Source organism: Balaenoptera musculus, chromosome 16, assembly GCF_009873245.2.
Source record: "Balaenoptera musculus isolate JJ_BM4_2016_0621 chromosome 16, mBalMus1.pri.v3, whole genome shotgun sequence".
Taxonomy (NCBI): Eukaryota; Metazoa; Chordata; class Mammalia; order Artiodactyla; family Balaenopteridae; genus Balaenoptera; species Balaenoptera musculus.
Window position 1 is genome coordinate 84,132,012 of NC_045800.1, and position 16,195 is coordinate 84,148,206.

Genomic DNA, 16,195 nt, shown 5'->3' on the forward strand with positions numbered 1-16,195 from the left:
CAGCCCTTCATCCTGGTGAGCCGCTCTCCTAAGACAACCGACATCCACGCGGACGCTCCACCAGAGCCACCAGCACGGCCCATTACTGAAGTGCCTGCCCGCTGGATGAAATTTTCTAAAACACAAAAGAAAAGGAGAGAAAAAAAAAAAAAACAAAAAACCGGCCCCTCACGAGTTCTGATCTCTGTTTGGGCGGCATTAAAGCCAGACATTTAAAAACTGGTCAAAACAGAGTCCTTTAGTGATCCTTTTCAAGGAAACAAAACAAAACCTTACGACTGTAATTTATAAATTGAGTCAACACAGTCCTGGATGGAAAGGCTGCCAGATAAACCCACCAGGTGTGGGACTTGGACAAAGTTCTCTCCCAGAGAAGGACCCTCGTGGGGTCGTGGTTGATTGAGGCAGCTCTGGTCTCAGGAGCAATACTTCAGTTTTAGACACAAAGATGTTTCAAAACCCTTCATTTTTAATTTCGTGAGAAAAGGGAAAGATGGAACTCTCTAACGATTTAACTTTTGAAACCCGAAGGAAATCTGTTCCTTGACCAAGTGGTTCTCATTTTTAAGGGACTTAATACATAAGTAAATGAAAAGCAACAGTGCTGGCTGACGGGGGAGAGAAGAAAACAAGATAATGTTTCTCCCCCAAGGGTTTATTCGATTTTACTTACATAAACAATTTTAAAGTAAACCAGCTCGAGCTCTCCCCGGCAGACAGAATGATGTTCCATAAACTTCCCGGGCTCCACCCCACTTCTACCCTTCACTTCCCCATCAGACGCAACTCTGGACAAACCAACAGAACACCAGAAAACAGAACACGACACAAAACCCTTCTGAGCCAGATTCTGGAAAGGCTCTAGCAGGGAGACGACCCTCCCCTCACGACAGCTCTGCTCTAAAAAGGCAGCAGAGCGTCTCTGCCGGGGCCTCGGCACCGCGTGAGGTCTGAGCCCCTGCATTGTCGGACTGGACTCCAAGTCAGCCTGGGCTTTAAATTCACTCTCAGTGTTGGATCATCCAGAGCCGGTCCTGGGCTGCTCTCCTCCCTGTCATCCCCCTGGGGGTTGATGCCCCACATCATGGCTTTAAATACCACCTGTGCACTGAGCATTCCCAAACTCACATCCCCACTTAGGCCTTTCTCCTGACACATTTCCAAACACCTACACAGCAGGTCTTCCTACCTGAGATGCTTAATGCACCTTGGACTTAATGTGTCTGAATTTCACCCTCTGACGTGTCCCCTAGACCTGCTCACCCACAGCTCCTCCGTCTCACGAGGGGCCTCGCCCTGAGCCACCTTCCTTGTCCACCCATCAGCCCATCCTGTGGGCCCTGCCTTCAGGATACGCCCAGGTGTGACCAAGTCCCACCTTCGATGCTGAGTCCTGTTACCTTTTGCCAGGACAGTAACAGCAGCTTCCAAAGGTGAGGGGGGGAGAAGCAAGCCGTCTGAAAAGGCACCTTCGAAATTCCCATTGGTTTCATTTGCTTTTAAGTCTTGATAATTTATTTGAAATTTCAAATAACATTAAATGAGGTAGAACATCTTTTCTTTTTTTTTTTGACTTCTCAACTGTACTTTCAAGACTAGGATGGGCTACCATCTTTCTAATTTCTAAGAGACTCTAAGAGTTCCTGTATGTCATATCAATTATTTCACTCACAGCAGGCTTTTCTATGCTTCCTCCTTCACGTAAATATCTTTTCTTGGCACATTATTTGTTATATACTTAAAAAAAGGTAAATACAGCATAACTCCAAAGTATGGGTTTTTTGTTTGTTTGTTTGCAAGGCTCTGAACCTGATTCCTTGGATCTACCCCAGAAGACACTGAAGAAGGGTTAGATTGTAACCATGTCACTTTCCAGTCCTGGGAGAACCCGAAACAGAAGACTCATCTTGGGGGTTCATCTGATCTCCCTTACTGCTTAAAAATCTCCTTTTCATCCGTCTTTGTTCTTTTATGACTCTTCATATTATTAATGATTTACAGGGCACTCACCATATGCTGGCCACTGGGCTAGGCAATTCACTCACTCAACAAATACTGAGTTTACCAAGTGCTGGGGGGGGGGGTGCCGAATAACACGCCCAGGTGTAGCCCACCGCTCTAATGAGTACATTCAAATGATCATGTAAATAGGTAAGACACATGCTGTGTAGGCGGTGATAAGGGTCCTGGAGAAGCATCAGGTAGGGAGGGGGCAGGGATGCTGGGGGCTGGGGTCTCACTCCTAGGGCAGGAGATCAAGGGAGGGCCTGGAACAAAATCTCAGGGGAGGAGGAGCCAGCCCTTGGGAACACTTCTTTAACCCTCACGGTAGCCAGACGTCATCATGTTACAGCGTCTCATGAAAGACAAAGGCCGCAAGATCAGGAACTGGAGAGTCCCGGATGGCGACCAAGGTCTGTATGACTCCAAATCCCTTGTTCTTAATTAACCTCCACCTGCACTGCTGTCAGATTTATCACAAGTGAAGACTGAACTCTACAGGGCAAGCATTTCCATCGGTCTATACAAAGAGAGATACTGCAGAACCAAAAACTATTGTATTTATATACGAAGGTCAAACACTTCAACAGCCCTCTATTAGATATGGAGGGGGGTGGGACGGATGCAGAGCAGTAACTTGATCTCCTTAACCTGACGGTCAATAATATTGGTTGTTCTAAAGCTGATACTTTGAAGGCAGGACATGGCCTCAGTTCCAGGCATCAAATTGACTTTGGGGAGATTTTAATTTAGCCCAAATCCAAAAAACATGAAAGGCAGCCCAGCTGCTACTTTCACACATGCAAATGAACATGACACAGTAGCTGGAACTAAAATTAAAGCCACCTAAAACACAGCCCACTGCGGGATGAATATTCAAACATCTGTTTGGACAAACTCGTATTTCAAAAACTGAAAAAAAAAAAAAAAATATATATATATAGTTTTGAGGACATTTAAGAGACTTGCAGTGGAGACAGAAGCCCGGCCCACGCGTTGATGAGCCATCAGAAAGGACACCCTTTTCTCTCAGCTCTGAGGAAAGGTCACAGCAGGAAAGCAGCCCTTAAACCAGTGGGGTGAAACCCACACCATCTCATGGAGATGAAATTCAAAGCGGTCAATTCCAGTCTCCAGGTACGATTTTTGAGCTAGATTCTGCTAGAACCTGAACCCGCTCCTGAGTTTAGGCCAGGCCCCTCCGAAAAGCTGCGCTGGCCCTTTCTGGCCTTCAGTCACTGCTCCTCTTCACCGGGCAAGTTGGGAACATCGCTCTCTGTGCAGCAAGGACAACCTTCGTGTCCCGCCCCTGAGTTGTGGAGAGCGGCTGGCACAGGCTGGGTGCGGTGGGCCCACGAGCCTGGGGATGAGGGTGGCGGGTACGCGTGTGTCTGGGACCCTCCCCTGACGTGCAGGCGGGCACCGCCCTGCGGCCGTGCACCCAGCTTCAGGACTCTCCCGGAGCCCGCGCGGTCCCTGGACCCCTGCGAAGCAGCCCCTATTCCAGACGGGTGTTTACCAGTTACCCGTGCTGACGTGAGGCAGCAGCCTGGCACAGGGGCTGAGTAAAGCTGCCTTAGATATAAATTAATGGGTTACAGGGAATATTAAGCAAAGACAATCTTCCGGGCTGGATTCAGAAAAATGATGAGATTCTTAGCATCATGTGCAGTATATATGTTTATATATCAATCATATGTTTCACATATCATATCACACACACACACACACACACACACATCCAGAGTCTGAAAGAACTGTAATTCTACACACTTGTGAGCTCTCCTGGGTACACAGAGCTGACTACAACCCCAAAAAAGCTAGGTAAGAGCAGGGAGAGAGCACCTGTGTGGTTAAGTGGCGCTTACACGGTTGCGAAGTCCCCCTGAAAGCACGAGAGAAGAGGAAAATCCTCTTTCAAGGTGTGCTATTTAACTCAGAAAACAAAGCCCAGCGTTAACACGTGTTCACGTGGAGCTTGGTCCCTCTTGTCTCTCTTCAGCTCACCTGCCCCTCAGTCCCGGGAACTCACACCTAGAGAAATGGGACCTGGCTGGCCCTCTGGGGGACCAAGGCTGCCTGGCACAGCCCGGTCACCGGCCTCCTGCCCAGATGCCTCCAGCTCAGGACTCACCTGGGCTCCCGTCACCCGGGTGCCCTGAACGCGCTGGACTGGAGCAGACTGTCCGAGGGCAGTGGTGCCCCCTCACCTCCTGCCACCCTGTCCCCTCCCCATCCGCCAGAGCAGGAGTGGCTTGTCTGGCTGGAATCCCGGGACCTGAGTGCAGCGGACGTGGCATCCACGTACCTTTACGTGACGGATGAAGGACTCTAAAAGTAACCAGGTGAGCAGGAAGGCCTAGCGGCACGCAGGGCAACAGCTGCCCTCCAAATGCGGCTCCTTATTTTTTAGTACAACAAGACTAACCGTCTAAGGACCCCACTGCGAACAGCCTCCCAATGAAAGATCGTTACCAGCAAGGTTCAGAGGTACAGAGTGGCAGTGAGGGTCATGGTATCACTTTCCTAGTCAGTGGTGACAAATGCACATTTGAGCGTCTGGAGGCCTGAGAACCCCCAGGTCCCCGAGGAATCTAGGGAAGGACGTAGAGCAGAGCCTCCCACCAGCCCCAGCACTCGAAGTGGGGAGATGGTCCCAGGCCCCCGCCTCCGAGTTCTGCTCAGTTTAACATCGACCCTGCAGGGCTGTTTCTTTCCCCTTTCTGCTCTCTAGAACATTCCCAACTAAAGCTTCCCAGTAAGCAAGACTTTAGCGCTTCCTCCCATTGAGCTTGTGAACGATGGAAAGCAATTTTGTGAATGGATTTTAAAAACCACAAGTGACCAGTGACAGACGAGGGCGGTCACGCCACTTTCTCTCGGTGACTCTCGCGCTCTGACCAGCAGTCTGCAGCCTCTGGACACGCCAGGGGCGTCGGGAAGACTGGAACCCGGGCCCAAGCAGCCCTTTCACATCCTGCGGGTGAAGTCCCGTTGCCACGTGCCTCGGAATTCTCCTAGTTTTCCGGCCCCGTAAAGACACGGCACACGCTGTCTTGCAGAGCAACAGAAACAAGGAGCATCCTGGGGGAAAGTACTCACTGTGAGCCAGGAAGTGGCCAGGGCGGCGCCCGCCGCGGGCTGACACTTACTGGTCGTGCCTGGTGTCGGGGACGGCTCTGTCCATCTGCAGCTTATCGCTCTCCACTTGGTTGAACTTGTTGCGGGCGTAGGGGTCCTGCCCGGAGCGGACCATCGTCCCGCCAACGTAAGCCTCCTGGTTAAAGTCCCGCCATCGCACTTTCCCTGCAAGGAGCAGAGCAGAGGGTGTGGGACGAGGGCACGAGGGAGCAGAGAGCTCGGCCCCAAGGCCACGCGTCAGTGCGACTTCCAGGAACAGCGCCAGGGCTGCCGCTGCCGGCAGTTCTAACCAGCGAACCGCCTGGGAACAGGCAGCACCATGCCTGTAAACCGGCAACCTGCACCGTTACCGTTCGCAGCGTGAAAGTTAAAGCCAAGACTTGGAGTATCTGTCCCGTGAACAGAATTCTCTGCCAGTCAAAGTATCCCGGAGAATGGCACCATTGACACTCCGTACAAAAGGAGATACGCTCTGCTTGTCCCACCTTTCCAGGGATTACAGTAATGCCAAAAAGCACCTCAGACACGGTGACAAAGATCCTGAACAAATGAAAGTAAGGCATCCCATCGTGTGACATCAGGCGGCACAAAATAAGTGTTTACACAAAAATAACACCCCCAAAGAACAGGACACCAAAACAGCCCCGGAGAGACCTCCTCAGAGATACTTCCTGCAGCCACTGCCACATCGACCCCATGACATGGTACGTGAAGCCTTTTCTGGCACACTCACACCCTGGCACACTGACGTCCTAGGACACACACGCCCTGGCAGCCTCACATCTTAGCACATTCACACCCTGGCACACTCACGTCCTGGCACACACCCCCTGCATGGTCACATCCTTGTACACTCCTGTCCTGGGACACACATGCCCTGAAATGCTCACACCCTGGCACACACCCTGGCACATTCACCCTGATCACATTCACCCCTGGCACACATATCCTGCATGGTCACATCCTTGCACACTCAGTGTCCTAGGACACACGTGGCCTGGAATGCTCACACCCTGGCACACATCCTGGCATATTCACCCTGATCACATTCACACCCTGGCACACATATCCTGCATGGTCACATCCTTGCACACTCAACATCCTAGGACACACATGGTCTGGAATGCTCACACCCTGGCACGCTCACCCTGATCACACTCATGTTCTCAGCAGGAGGGGACGGACACCAAGGTAGTCTGGCCTGTCCACACATACGTTCGCCTTGATTCCACTGCCTGGATTAGCTGTTGCAGCTCCAGGACCCAGCACAGGGTTCTCCAAGGACACGCGCTGGCCTGGAAGTTTGTGCCAGGGTGGGGTAGGGGCAGTGCTGGTGCAGCCTGGGATCTGGAGGGAAGGGCACTGCTGGGTGGGGCGAGCCCGGACAAGCCCGGGCGTGAGAAGGCAGAGAGATGAGCAAAGGCACCGATGCGCACAAGGAGAACAGTGGGAGGAAAGGTTGACTCGGGACAAAACAGAGGTGGGACTTGCTGTCCACCTGCCCCGCCCCGGGTTGAAATCTCTGTTTACCACCTGCTACCTCTATGATCTTGGGCAAGTTATTCATTCTTTGAAACAAAGTTTCCTAAAAATAAATAAATACATAAAATGAAAAAAGATTTTTCAGGAGGATTTAATGTGCCAATTCAGTAGACGTGCAAACTCAAACCAAATTAAAAAAAAAAAAAAAAAAAAAGGGAAAGAAAAACAGTAACAACAACCCCTGTCCCCTTGAAGTGGTAAAGCTCTAGTGGTCACAGTGCCGTGACGAAACAGAGAAACAGGAGGCCAAGGGGCGGGCAGCTGGGGGCTGCTCTTCCACAAGGGCTGGTCTGACTGAGAGATGCCCTCACGAGGCAGCGTGGCCCTGTAGCCCTGGGGAAGAGCATAGGGAACAGCAGCACCGAGGCCCCGGGGCGGGGGCAGGGCCCCTTCTGCAGCGCGTCAAATGCTGGGCGTTTGGTTAAGATCAACAGTGAGTTATGACACTAGCGTGTGTACCTACACGCGTGCTTGCCCAACACAGGCCCCTCCGCACACCATCAAAAGAATGCCATGTTCCTTTCTCTGTTTCAGAGATGAGGAAACTGAGATCCAGTCACCTGCGATTTGTTCCAGGTCGTAAGTAAACTTTCTATCTAAAAGCCCATCCGCTTTCTTGTTACAACTGTCCTGCGAGGTCAAAACCCCCATCTCATCACAGCTGGTTGCCATGGAAATGATGCTCGGGGGTCACAGAGGTCCAGCCTCTCAAATAGGAAAGCAATTCCAAAACCCACGAGCTCCCAGGCTACAGGGTGATCCCGTGCCCCTGGTAAATGTCTGGCTACGGGAGCTGGCCCGCGTGCCCGCATTCTCTTCCATCCAAGATGAAATGTTTCCAGCACACGTTTTCCACGCTGACAGCCCTAGAGATACCTGTGGATCATCCACTCTCCCCACCTTTCTGCCTTCACCCTGTGCTCCAGCGCACCAGCCCCTCCTCCTCACCGCATGACCTCACCCCTCACAGGCTACGCGAAGCAGGAGCCTCGGCCAAAATCTACCCCAGCTGCGCCGACCACAGAATCCAAATGAGCTGGCTCCCACTGATTTGTTTAATGGCCTGAAAACTCTTCACTGCAACAAACAACTTGGAACTACGTCGCCCCATCCAAGGCCAGAGGAAGGACCATCACCCAAGAGATGCTCGTCTCCAGTTCTGCTTCTTACGTGGAGAACTGGGGTCAGCAGGAAGAGGGCTGGTCGTCGGGGGTCTGTGTGTTGGGGGTGGGGGGTAAGGCCTCTGCTGAGCTCCTGGACCTTCAATCTCTTTGTGCCATCAGACCCCCGACCCCTTTCTGCAATAAGGCAGCACAAGGTTTCATGGATGCCTCATGTCAATCAGCTCTGGGGCTGGGGTTTTCCCTGCCTCGGCCCCAAGCCATTGCTGTGTACTAAGTGTCGACTACATGCTAGGTGCTAGGTATCTCATTGGTTCCTGCGGGTACAACAGCGAACACAGAGCTGATGCCCACCTGTGGAGGTCACGCTCTGGGAGACTGCGGGGGGGTTGCAACAGACAAGAAGATAATGACCATGGTAACAACTGCAGCACTGAAGCCTGAGCCAAGTGCTCAGATGGTGAGGACTGCAGTTCTATGGAAACACCTAACAGAGGAGCCCGGTCTGGACCGAAAGGGGGTGCCGGGAGGTGAGGGGCTCCTGGGGAAGGAGCATCTGAGCTGAGAGCTCAGCAGCTAGCAAAGCCGTGGAGAAGAAGCCCTCTGTGACTTCACAGAAACACATCTTTCTTCAACCTCCAAAGAGGGTGTGACCACCCCCCCCACAGAGGCACCCCACAGTGACCCCTGCTCTCCGACATGACATCCTCTATAGCACTCCTGGGGGCCCTGCCTGGCCCGGTGACAGTTAATTTCCCAAGGCACACACCATTTTACTGGAGACAGATTATAAATGACTTTATAGCTTAGTGATATGTTAGAGCGCAGCAGGGACTTTCAGAAATGTTTGACTATGACATACATCTCACATCGTGGCCCGGACGTCATGCTGTAAACACACACACACACACAGCTGAAACGAAGGTTTTCCCTTTGCTACGTGTGAACACATAATATTCTATTGTTTTATGTGGGTGTGACTCATAAAACTGGCTCCACACTCTAATAATGGGTCAGACCCACTGGGCTACAGAACCATTATAGAACTCAGTTATTTCTGTATTACACAGAATTGCTAGGGTTGGAGCAGAGTCAGGAAAAAGCAGCGAGAGCAGGCTTCTCAGAGGGAATATATGCCTGGGTCCAACCCCAGGCAGAAAGGGAAGCAGCAAGTCAGAGGCTGGAGAGAAACCATCAAAACCGTAAATATCGTGTCTGAATATACGGACTTTTAAAAAACGACACTCATAAATCATCTTGTATTTTTATCACCTCTTTAAAATCTTAGAAAGAGCATTAGAATGAGAGTTTCCAAAAAATACACGAAAATCTAGTGAAAACGGACTTGGCGAAGCAGAAGCAGTGGATGGAAAACACCCCCCAGATATGAAACTTCTCATGAGAAGACAGAAGCCAGCTTCGGCACCGAGATGACAGGAAAACAGAACAGGTGCTGAAACAACAGGAGGGGAAGAAAGGGACCTTCACCCCGAGGAGGGCTGTGGAAACCGCTCGCTTATTACACGAGGTTCTGAAGGTCTTTACGAGGAGATTCATTTCCAGAAGACGGGCCTTCCTAGACGTGGTCTTTGAAGCTGAAGGAGGGACTGTGCGACCCTGAGTGTTGACACCTCTGGTCCTGCACGAAGGTGAGGCTTCCTGATGGCTCCGTCAGGTTGACACCCCCCGCCCCACTGACAGCCCTCAGGCAGCCTCCCAGCCCCTTCCACAGACACCCGTGGCCGCCCAAGTCCCCCCCGCCAACCACCCTTCGAGGCCAAGATCGTCCCCCGATGTCCCTGTGGTACCATTTCCCCCAGGGTCAGGAAGGGGCTCCTGGCGGGCAAGGACCAGCCTCCTGCTTTGCCCGCGGCCCGGGCTGATCATGGGGAAGCGCATCTCTCGGAAGAAGGCCCGGCTCCCCCAGGTGGTCTCCCGCTGCTGACACCCACACCTGAGGACTGCTCTCGAACGCGCCGGACATGGGCCCTAGACCTCCTTCCACAGGTTTACAGGCTTTTTCTAAATGGCGCCCTCTCAAGCCGGCCTCCCGTCCCCTCAGCCAGGAGCCACGGCAGAACCCGGGCCCCAGGGACAGGACCTCTGGCCCTGTGAACATTAATGACAGAGATCTGATCACCATTCTGGCCAGCCTCGCCCCTCGGCCCTCCACGGGGCGAGGCCTGTGAGCTCTTACTAAACCCACCATCCACGCTGAGCCCAGGCGAAACTGCGACACTAGAAGGCAGGGCTGTTTGGTTTTAATGCACTTACTCCGCTCTGCCAGCTGCCAGCAGCCTCCCAGGGCGGCCACCTCCTCCAGGAAGCCTCCCTGGCGTCCCCAGCTGCAGCCCCTCCCCAGGGCCTTCCTCACACGCTGCTCCATCCCGACCACGGCTTTCTCACACACCTACTGTCGCAGGGCCTCACAGGGTTTACCACCCCTCCATCTAATAACTAACTCACAATCCTGCCGAGGCTCACCTCTAACTGCTGTTTGCCCTGCTCTGCCGGCACCTCGCCCGCCCAGCAGTCCCCAGGAACCACGTGCCCTGTCTGTACACGGTCCGGACTCGGAGACGCATTCATTTAAAGCATCTGAGGGTCTCTTCAGCCACTCAGCCTCCAATATTCTCCTAACAGCACCGCTGTAGGCTTTCCAGTCTGGACATCAAGGTCTAGATGGAGAGGCCGGAGATCAGCTCAGCTTCCTCTGCCTCCTGCCGGGGGGGCTGGATGATGACTCAGCCTGTCGTCCCATCCCCTGCCCCCCCTGCTGGCCCCAAGCACCTCCCTCGCACGGTCACCTGCTCGGGGACCAGCCGCCCCCAGTTCTCTGCTTCCCCAGAGCCGACAGGGCTGGAACCCGCCGCACAGCACACGTTTAATGACTGTTTAAAACCACACCCTGCGAAGCCCACGTCCGAGCTCGGCATCCCTTCCAGCCTCCGATAGTTCTGTGGACGCTCCCAGAGACCCAGGGCCCCGCGGTCACTCTGGCCTCCTCTTCTGCTCATCTGGTCTCTGATGGGAGCTCCTCACCCAGCGGCCCCGAGCCGTCCAGGTGGGCAGCAGGAAAGGGCGCGGTGCCGCCGCTCCGGCCCTCCAGCCAAGACACACAACGTCCAGAGGCAGGGAGAAGCCGAGGCCCGGGGTAGCCGCCTCTGGGAGAAAAGCGCCAGGACCTGGAGAAAGGTGGGGACGGGGAAGACGGCTTCCTGCCCCTCCTGCCGCTGGTCCCCTCCACAGGACACACATCTGTCCACTGGCCGCCCCGCCGTCACCACCCGCGGCTCCCTGGCCCAGCAATTTCTTCTTTTCTTCCTTTCCCATCTCCGACTTACTTGGCCACTAACATTCTTCCTCTGTCACCCCTGCTGTCCCTCACAAGCCTTTGCACTTACTTTCTGGAACCCAGAGTCTCTTCGCTCTCCCCTTATCCACCCACCAGGCCTTGAGTTCCATCTGTCTTTCCAGAATCTTTTTCTTCCTAGTGGAGTTTTGGGATTTCCCCTTCTGCCCATCTTAACCAGACTGCGAACAGCACAGCATCCCTGGAGCAGAGGCCAGACGGGAATCACAGCCATGCGTGGTCCACGGAGCCTGCCCGGGGCGCGGAGGTCGTGGGGGCCCCAGCTCTGTGCCCTGTGGGGTCAGGGCAAGGCCGGCTCATGCAGGGTCCTAAGTGCCACTCAGGACGTCACTGCCAAGGGAAAGCTCGTTCTAGGCTCCTAATAACCAATCTTCCAATTACCTTTTAGGAAAGACGCTTTTATATTCAAGAAACTGCTTGCCTTTGGATGACTTGTTCAATTAACTTTAAAATAAGTTTAAACATTTCCAAACACCATCATCTCTTCCTTAAAATGTTCATTTTTACTAAACCTCGTATTTAAAGAAACAATGATGTAAATCTATGAAAACGAACGTTCAAAGGATTAACCCCACGAAACATATGGAAACACCAAGACACACGTGGTCTTCAGATTAGAGACGGCTCAGGTGGGACAGTCCTTTGGGGGGTCAGGACCCTGCTGACACCCCCCCCCGAGGGCAGCCTCGTTGTACACACCCACAGGTGCACGAGGGGAAGGGAGGGCCCTGCTGTTGGGGTCCCTCCAGCCAGGGGACGGGGGCGTCTGGATGCTGTGCTGGGAGCACGGCCACGCTGCACATCTTCACTCAAGTCCTCCCCGGGAAGGACGGCTTAAACAAACTGAAAGCTAGCCTGTGTGAAACAGCGAGCCTCTTCTGGGAAAGGGGCTGAGGAGGGAAACAGAATGAATTCTAAATCAAAGGACGAAGCTCTCCGATTCAGTTTAGACTCTCAGTTGACCTCAGATGGAATGTAATTTTACTATGCTTGAAAGGAAAAAAATTCCTCATATTCTTCCTCTAGAAGGTCATAACGCTACACCACGAAAGAGAAGACCAGGGCAAGGCTGGGATTACAGACAAATATATCCATTTCAATAACAAAGACATGTAAATACTACTTTATTATTTGTCACTGGAGAGCTGGTATGACAGGCTTGTTCACCTGTGAGAAACTGTCTCCTGAAATAAGGGATCCTACACGATTCATTTTTAAGGATGAAAAAATAGAAAATTCAAAGGAGTGATTAAAAGCTAGTTAGAAGAAAATATAAGAAAAAAATCAGACACTATAGGGTAAATACTCAATTTATTTAAAATTCTTTGTGCTGTCAAAATAACTAAAACCCACCATGAAAGAGTCTGATTTGCATTATGAGATCTACACCTGCCTTGAAATCAAGGAATCTTCCTATACATATTTCTTTTCCAAATTTTAAATAGAAACTCCTCCTTCTCCCTCTATGTGTGATAGTGTCTAAACACAATAAAGTTAGTTTGTTGTACATGGTTTTTCATCCGAAATATTAGTAAAAATATCAAAGTGAACCTACTACGCAGAATTGGGGCTGATACGTGAAAGGCAGGACAGAAAGAGGGCGTCGCTCACCAACGCCCACAGGACAGGTGCTCCGTACAGACCCAACGCAGCACACCATCACCCTGCGAAGTACATGTGACCACTACTGTTTCCATTGTACTAACTGGGCAAGTGAGACTTGGAAGTTAAACTCAAATGATGGAACCATGGGACTTCCCTTGTGGTCCAGTGGTTAAGACTCTGCACTCCCAACGCAGGCGACCTGGGTTTGATCCCTGGTCAGGGAACTAGATCCCACATGCCGCAGCTGAGAGCCTCAACTAAAAAGATCCCTCACATGGTGACGAAGATCCTGTGTGCCACAACTAAGACCCGGTGCAGCCAAATAAATAAATAAATATTTAAAAAAAAAAAAAAAAAAAAGATGGAACCACAAGTCAAACCCAGGTCTCTCTCTACCCAAAGCCGTGTTCCTTCCACTGGGGATGCCAACTCATTCTGAAGTGGGTGGGACTGCAGCCAAGCACCAAAAAGCAGCCTCACAGGGCAGGTCCCATTCCTTCCCCAGGGCACCCGCCCCCACCCCGCCCTGGCCCAGTGCAGTCTGGGTGGAGGGCGTGGGGTCTCTCTCTTGAAGGCGGACATCACGTGCTGCTGGAGGCAGAAGGCCCCAGGGATGCACGTGTGAAAATCTCCCCACTAAACCCCTAACATGAAGCCAGCTGGAGCTGCCGGCCCTGGTTCCTTTCTACAGCAATGCTGCTTCCCTGTAACTTCCACTCTCCGGAGTCTCCAATAAAAGGAAAACAACGAGCCTCTCTTCTGTGGCACCTTTTCAAATACTTGGGCATCGTGATCCCACCGCGCCCTTCTCGGCCCTCGGTAAAAACACCCATTTATTTTAAGTGCTCCTCATGGGACGCTGTTTCCAGCCTCCTCCCCGTCTGAGTCACCATCATCTGGACCGACTCGAACTCACGAGCATCCCTGAACAGCCTGTGCCCAGAACAGAACGAAATACTGGAGGGGTGGGTGACAGCACGGAGGGCACTGGACGCTACCGGAATTGTTTTGGGCGCTGTATTTCTACTAACCCAGCTCAAAATCTTTTAAGAGCTCCACCCCTTTTCCAGCTACCGACCTAAGTCCTCGGTTTTGCTTTCTTACTCATTGGAATGGGGGAAGGACAACAGAAGATTTGATTTTTGGATTTTTAAAAAATTAATTAATTAATTAATGGCTGCATCGTGTCTTCGTTGCTGCGCGGGCTTTCTCTAGTTGCGGCGAGCGGGGGCTACTCTTTGTTGTGGTGCTTGGGCTTCTCATGGCGGTGGCTTCTCGTTGCGGAGCACAGGCTTAGTTGCTCCACGGCATGCGGGATCTTCCCGGACCAGGGATCGAACCCGTGTCCCCAGCATTGGCAGGCGGATTCTTAACCACCGTGCCACCAGGGAAGTCCACTGCTTGCTTTTGCGATGCTTCTCTCGGGATACTGAGAGGTACTTCTTTTCCTGACAAGGACACTGTGCAGATCCCGGGGCCTCAGGCGAGGTGGAAGAGTGTTCAACCTTGAGAAGGAAGGAGACACTGACACACGCTACCTACCACACGGAGGAACCCTGAGGACACTGCACCAGTGGAAGCAAGTCAGTCACAGGAGAACAAATACCGTGTGACTCTCCTGTATGCGAGGTGCCTGGAGGACAGCGGGGAAGTAGATGGTGGGCCAGGGGCTGGGGAGGGGAACGGGGAGTCAGTGTTTAATGGGGACAGAGTCTCAGTTTGGGAAGATGAGAAAGTTCTGGAGAGGGATGACGGCGATGGTTGCAGGACAAGGTGAATGTACTTAATGCCACTGAACTGTGCGCTTGAAAATGGTTAAAATGGTAAATTGTATGTTATATATATTTTACCATAATTTTAAAAAAGCACAATGCTGCAACCCACAAAACCCCTCAGAATGTAACAGGGAAGAGCTAAATGGGACTCCACGCTAGATCTGTTTCTTTGACTTTAACCTTTGCTTTTCGTTGCTTTTGTCATTATAATTGTACATAACGGCCTGCCTCGGGGAACCCTGCCCACCTGTGGATGGCTGCAAGAAAAAAGAAACTAACACATCCCCTCTCCGAGGCTGGCCATTCCAGGAGATGTTTTGCAAGACTGATGGCCCTTTTACTTTACTTCCTCATCCCCTCCCCCACCTTCTCTGTTCTATAAAAGAAACGGGCATCCAGACCCCGATAAGATGGTTTTTCAGAGACACTAGTCTACCGGTCTTTTTTCGGTCTGGTCTGCGAATAAAGTCATATTCCTTGCCTCAATACCTTGTCTCTGATTCACTGGCGAGAAGAGGGAGGCTGCACTCGGTAACAAGAAGTGGGGAGAGGTCAGGAGAGCACGCCCCCCCAACCCTGCAGCATTAGTACTGGAAAACCTGTTGGAGATAATGGACGGTGGAAATTCTGGCCAATTCTATTCAAGGTCTTCTAGCTAACCTGAAACATCACTGGTTCAAGTCAAGTTTATCATATGGGCTGAACACACACACAGGTGGCTCACGTCACCTCTCTGCCAACAGCTGGGAAGCAGAAGAGCTAAACGTGGTGAGCTTCAGAGGCAACTCACAGCCGGGATTTAAGACCTGTTCCACACTGCGCCATTCCCATTGCATTCATCTTTACGTGAACGTGAGCAATTTCTGTTTTGAGACATCAACTGTCTTGGGTGATGAAGCAGCAGCGGGTGGGAGAGGGGCGGGGTGAAGACCCAGCCAAGGATGGGAGGGACCTCCCGGAGACCCAAAACCCAATCAGGACTCTCCTTCCTCAACGCTGTCCCTACCTGCTCTCTGAGGCTCACCCCCTCACACGAGGTTCCCAACGAACATGACGAGAATGACCCTGAGGTTTCATAGAGGCCAGAAGAAAATCTGCTCTCAAAGGCCACGTCTTCTAAGGACGGGAGCTCCCTGGCTTCCTCCACCTACAGCCGTCCTCAAAGCCAGACCTCGGCCCTTCAACCCCTGGCTGGCCTGTTCCTTCACCGGTCCTTCTGCGTCACCGCTACCCTGCCAACTGGTCTCACCAGTCAGATCAGAGATGCTGCAGAGACAAGAGGAGAGGATACGGGAGGGAGAATTACGAGGAGAAACTGATTTTCAGACCCGAGAGCTTTTTTCTGCACCCAGGAAAAAAAAAGATAAAACTCATCTCCATCAGATAGATTTTCAAAAATAAAAAAACTGACAAATAAATACTCTATTTGAAACAACACTTTAAAAATCAGCATTGAAAAAAGAAAAAATTCAGTGGTTCAAGCTGGAAAACATGATGCTGAATTAGAAGCAATAATCACGGAATCTAAGGGCAAACATCCTCCATCCTGGACCTGCAATGTGGAGCAGATGCTTTTGCTCCTAGGGTGAGTGGTGAAAAAAGGTTGGAGGCCATTGCCTGGGGGCGTCACTGCTCTC

At 52.0% G+C, this 16,195-nt stretch overlaps 1 protein-coding gene across 2 annotated transcripts in view; it reads right to left on the reverse strand.

Annotated features, from left to right (window-relative positions):
• Positions 1 to 16,195, reverse strand: part of GALNT2 (polypeptide N-acetylgalactosaminyltransferase 2) — a 178,986-nt gene that overhangs the window by 59,882 nt on the left and 102,909 nt on the right. For both annotated transcript variants that reach the window (XM_036828111.1, XM_036828112.1), the window contains exon 3: positions 5,154 to 5,307. In XM_036828111.1, the coding sequence (XP_036684006.1) occupies positions 5,154 to 5,307 (154 nt within the window). The remainder of the gene's footprint in view (positions 1 to 5,153; positions 5,308 to 16,195) is intronic.